Genomic DNA, 6,000 nt, shown 5'->3' on the forward strand with positions numbered 1-6,000 from the left:
TTTAACACTGAAGAAATGACACTTTGCAACAATGTAAAGTAGTGAGTGTACTGCCTGTATAACAGTGTAAATTTGCTATCCCTTCAAAATAACTCACAGCCATTAATGTCTAAACCATTAGAAACAATAGCGAGTACATATTTTGTGTAGCCACCATTATTTTTCAGCACTGCCTTAACCCTCTTGGGCATGAAGTTCAAGAGAGCCTCACAGGTTGCCACTGGAGTCCTCTTCCACTCCATGACGACATCAGAGCTGGTGGATGTTAGAGACCTTGCGCTCCCCCACCTTCTGTTTGAGGATGCCCCACAGATGCTCAATAGGGTTTAGGTCTAGAGACGTGCTTGGCCAGTCCATCACCTTTACTCTCAGCTTCTTTAGCAAGGCAATGATCGTCTTGGAGGTGTGTTTGGGGTTGTTATGTTGGAATACTGCCGTGCGGCCCAGTCTCCGAAGGAAGGGGATCATGCTCTGCTTCAGTATGTTACAGTACATGTTGGCATTCATGGTTCCCTCAATAAACTGTAGATCCACAGTGCTGGCAGCACTCATGCAGGCCCAGACCATGACACTCCCACCACCATGCTTGACTGTAGGCAAGACATACTTGTCTTTGTACTCCTCACCCGGTTGCCGCCACACACGCTTGAAACCATCTGAACCAAATAAGTTAATCTTGGTCTCATCAGACCACAAGACGCGGTTCCAGTAATCTATGTCCTTAGTCTGCTTGTCTTCAGCAAACTGTTTGCAGGCTTTCTTGTGCATCATCTTAAGAAGAGGCTTCATTCTGGGACGACAGCCATGCAGACTAATTTGATGCAGTGTGCGGCGTATGGTCTGAGCACTGACAGGCTGACCCCCCCGCCCCTTCAACCTCTGCAGCAATGCTGGCAGCACTCATACATCGATTTTCCAAAGACAACCTCTGGATATGATGCAGAGTATGTGCACTCAACTTCTTTGGTCGTCCATCGCGAGGCCTGTTCTGAGTGGAACCTCTCCTGTGAAACCGCTGTTTGGTCTTGCACCCCATGCAGCAGCTCAGTTTCAGGGTCTTGGCAATCTGTTTATAGCCTAGGCCATCTTTATGTAGAGCAACAATTCTTTTCTCAGATCCTCAGAGTTCTTTGCCATGTTGAACTTCCAGTGACCAGTATGAGAGAGTGTGAGCAATAACACCAAATTTAACACACCTGCTCCCCATTCACACCTTAGACCTTGTAACACTAACGAGTCACATGACACCGGGGAGGGAAAATGGCTAATTGGGCCCAGTTTGGACATTTACACTTAGGGGTGTACTCACTTTTGTAGCCAACAGCTTAGACATTAATGGCTGTGTGTTGAGTTATTTTGAGGGGACAGTAAATTAACTCTGTTACACAGGCTGTTCACTCACTACTTTTTTCATTGTAGCAAAGCCATTTCTTCAGTGTTGTCACATGAAAAGAAAATAAAACAGTTACAAAAATGTGAGGGGTGTACTCACTTTTGTGTATATATATATATATATATATATATATATATATATATATATATATATATATATATATATATATATATATATACACACACACACACTACTTATGGGACAGTAAAGTCATAATTAGAATCATGATTTAGACAGCATATCATTTAAAAAAAAAAAAAAAAAATTTACTTCTATTCTTTAATTTGCATATAAACACTGATTGTCATTGGCTTACCCATGTGCTCAGTTCGAAACCAATAGTGCATTGATACCAAGAGAATGAAGTAAATTTGATAATAGAAGCTTACTGGAAAGTTGTTTAAAATTTGTATGTTTTACCTATATCATGAAAGTTTTTTTGATGTTTCATGTCCCTTTAAAGGGATAGGAAAGTCAAAATTAAACTTGCATGATTCAGATAGAGCATGTCATTTTAAGACACTTAAATTCACTTTTATTTTCAAATGTGCTTTGTTCTCTAAATGAAAATGCACATATACACTAGTGGGAGCTGATGCTAATTGGTGTTTGTGATTGGCTAAATAGATATTTTCAGCTTCCTGTCAGCAGGGCAATGCTGTCCCTTCAGCAATGGATAACAAGAGAATGAAGAAAATTTGATAATCTAATTAAACTGGAAAGTTGTTTAAAATTGTATGTTCTATCTGAATCAAAAGAAAATTCTGGGTTTTACTATCCATTTAAGCTGAAGAAATTTTAAGGTAAATATCTTTTGCATAGGAGTATCATGTCAATTTAAGTTAAAAATAGCTATTAAAAATAGCTATTAAAACCATTCGATGTTTACTGCACACATTATCAATACATTTATGTTAAAGGGGTCTGAACCCAAATTTTTTCTTTCACGATTTCGATAGAGCATGCAATTGTAAGCAACTTTTTAATTTAATCCTATCAATTGTTCTTCATTCTCTTGGTATTTTTATTTAAAAAAAGCATTAATGTAAGCTTACGAGTTCACCCATTTTTGGTTCAGCACCCTGGATAGCACTTGCTGATTGGTGGGTACATTTAGCCACCAATCAGCAAGCTGTACCCAGGTGCTGAACCAAAGATGGGCAGGCTCGTAAGCTTACATTTCTGCTTTTTTTTTTTTTTACAAAATATAAATATTTAAAAAAAAAAAAAAAAAAAAAAAAAAGTGTAAATTAGAAAGTTGCAGGCTCTAAAACATTAAAGTAAAAATATTGGTTTCAGTATCCCTGTAAATTATGCAATTAATTTGTGCTTTGAATAGCATTATAAATTACTACAATGCCCCCACACCCAGCTCCTTCATAAATGTCACCAAGCAGGCAAAATTGTCTTTGGAGAACACTGCATTTTTTAAGTGAAATACATAGCCAAACGCATCCAACAACCACGTATTGCAACACACATTGCAGCAGTAACATTCCAGGTATACATACAGCAGGACATTTCACTGGGTCTCTGGAGAAACTAACACAGTCTACTTTGTAACTTAGGTTTAAGGGGGGGGGTGTTTTGCAACCATCTTTTAAACGAACATGAAAATATAGAACTCATTTAGTATCTAAAAGTATAACATTTATAAAATGTTTCATTATACATTAACATTTTAAGTTTTCTGCAATAAAATATATGAGACTAAACCCCTTGGAAAGTTCATTTAAGTTATATGAGAGCAGTCTGCATGATAAGAAGCAGTTTACCTCAAATTCGTTAACCAAAACCCAACAGAACGGTTTCATGCAGGTGATCTCAACCACTGTGGCAAAAAAAAAAAAAAAAAAAAAAAAAAAAAAAAAAAAAAAAAAACACGATGCAGATAAGTACGGGAAAAAAAAAACATCTAGGTTACCCAGTGATGTTTTCTACACACTGTGCATAGATGTTATTCTACGTACAATGTAGAATAGCATAAACGGGCAATGACAACTGAAGCATTGAATATGCAGTTGCATTTAAAAGTGAATAAAACACTTACCTGCTTAAAGGGTTATGTATAAGATTACATGTATTGTGAATTATCTATTGATGTATATGTCATATGTAAGCATTATCTCACGTGTTCTGACCGGTCATGTGTAGACATTATAATCCTAGGAAATTGCAAAAATGTAAGCACACCGGCAACTAACAGTCCCACTTCCCGGTATAGGATAATCCCCATGCTACTCCACACATGTATTCTGCGTACCTGCTGCCCTTGCAACCGGTTCTTGCTATAGGGAGCTCTCCCAGAACTAAGGTGGTATCTCCGGCTCCGGATCTTGCCCCCAGGCCCGGCTCCTCCGCCTCCCGCCGCTGCCATCAGCGCGATCCCCCGATTGCTCCTCGGGTCACTCCCGGCCCGAGGCCCCCGTACGCACCGCTACCGAGATCAAGACAGAAGGACTTCCGCCCGCGTGGGTTCTCGCTAACACGCACACACCAACTAGACGACACCGCTCACACCGTAAGTGACAGCTTCGGGACTGACGGATTGAATACTAATCTCCCGCGACACTTGTATGTCTCAGCCCGCTGGATTGGGCCTCAACTCCCTCCTTGCGCTGTATGCCTGCGTCTCTCTACGTTCGCGCTCCTGGCAGCCGCTGCAAAAACGACGGCTAACCCAGGGTCTGACGGGAAATGTAGTTCTAGAGAAGATGGGGGCGGAGGCTCATATAATCTGGATTTGTGTAACAGCGCCTACGTAAGGCGCCAGTAGCAATGACGGTGCGAAAAACAGCTGCATGTGGAAAAGCTCGCGAGTAGGAAAGTCGCTCTTTGAGGTTATGGAACATAGAAATCGAGTTATTTTGTTCAATTGTGTATCAACAAGATCACACTGCTATGGAAGCCGAGAGAGCCAATACATGTTTTTTTTCTAACTTGTTATGTCGACTAAACAAGTTTGTTATGTAGACAAAATAACATGTTGACATAAGTTAGAAAAATAATGCAAATTCATGGCCTCTCTGGGCCTTCCATAGAAAACACAGTAAATTGCATTATCGTTTTAATGACAGTTAAAAATTTGATTATAAAATTTCAGATTAGTTTTTAACCCCTTAGTGACCATTTTTCAATTTTCTTACCGTTAAAGGGACACTGTACCCAATTTTTTTCTTTTGTGATTCCGATAGAGCATGCAATTTTAAGCAACTTTCTAATTTACTTCTATTATCAATTTTTCTTTGTTCTCTTAATATCTTTATTTGAAAAAGAAGGCATATAAGCTGAGGAGCCAGCAAATTTGTGGTTCAGAACCATGGACAGCAATTGTTTATTGGTGCTGCCCAATCAGCAAGGACAACCCAGGTTGTTCACCAAAAATGGGCCGGCATCTAAACTTAAATTCTTGCTTTTCAAATAAACATACCAAGAGAATTAAGAAAATTAAATAATAGGAGTACATTAGAAAGTTGCTTCAAATTGCATGCTCTATCTGAATCACAAAAGAAAACATTTGGGTACAGTGTCCCTTTAAAGGGACACTCAGGTCAAATTAAATTTTCATGACTCAGATACAGCATGTAATTTTAAACAACTTTCCTATTTACTTCCATTAAAAAAAAATGTGCACAGTCTTGTATATTTACACTTTTTGAGTCACCAGCTCCTACTGAGCATGTGCAAAAATTCACAGACTATACATATATGCATTTGTGATTGGCTGCTTGCTATCACATGGTACAGGAGGAGTGGAAATATACAAAACTTTGAAATTTCTTAGAAAAAAAAATCTACTCATTTGAAATTCAGAGTAAATGCTAATTTATTGTCTTGTTATCTTGCATTTGTTGATTATGCAAATCTACTGTGTTTACTGGTCCTTCTCATTTACTGTACCCACACACATTATATACAATTTTTCTCGCCATTAAACAGACTTTCGAAAGATACTATTATTTTCATCATATAATTAACTATAAAAAAAATTATTAAATATAATGGGGGGGAAAAACACACTTTTTCTAACTTTGACCCCCAAAATCTGTTACACATCTACAACCACCAAAAACACCCATGCTAAATAGTTTCTAAATACCCAATGTGTACATGTTATTTGCTTTTTTTGCAAGTTATATGGCAATAAGTACAAGTAGCACTTTACTATTTCCAAACAATTTTTTTTCTTCAAAAATAGAGATAGTTACATTGTTACACTGATATCTGTCAGGAATCCCTAAATAAACCTTCACATGTATATATGTTTTTTAGTAGACAACCCTCTGAGGAAGCGTAAGAGAAACACCACTGCATTGGGGACTTCCTGTTATAATTTTAACTTGCTCGCCACTTTGTTGCCAATTACCAATTAATATCAGTATTAAAACTTTTCATATTTATTCAAGCTACTGCATTCCTGGTGCAAAGCCAGGGCAGTAGTTAGGTTTAACAGTTTAACTTGCAAGGCTAAGATTTCAGTTTAGAACCTTCCAATCCTAATTAGGAGGGTAATCTCAGCTTTGAGAGTTAACTCTAGCTATACCTTGGTTGATTTTGAATGTATTCTAGCTCCGGTTCTGGTGTTTTTTAATACATAGTGATATTCT

General features: G+C 38.0%; 1 protein-coding gene across 1 annotated transcript in view; it reads right to left on the minus strand.

Annotated features, from left to right (window-relative positions):
* The window catches only part of NUP153 (nucleoporin 153), a 798,292-nt gene extending 794,254 nt beyond the window's left edge, over window positions 1-4,038 (minus strand). Inside the window, exon 1 of the mRNA XM_053715838.1 lies at window positions 3,657-4,038. Within this exon, the coding sequence (XP_053571813.1) occupies window positions 3,657-3,770 (114 nt within the window). The 5' untranslated portion in view covers window positions 3,771-4,038. The remainder of the gene's footprint in view (window positions 1-3,656) is intronic.
* Window positions 4,039-6,000: the final 1,962 nt, after the last annotated feature.

Source organism: Bombina bombina, chromosome 5, assembly GCF_027579735.1.
Source record: "Bombina bombina isolate aBomBom1 chromosome 5, aBomBom1.pri, whole genome shotgun sequence".
In the NCBI taxonomy this organism is placed as follows: Eukaryota; Metazoa; Chordata; class Amphibia; order Anura; family Bombinatoridae; genus Bombina; species Bombina bombina.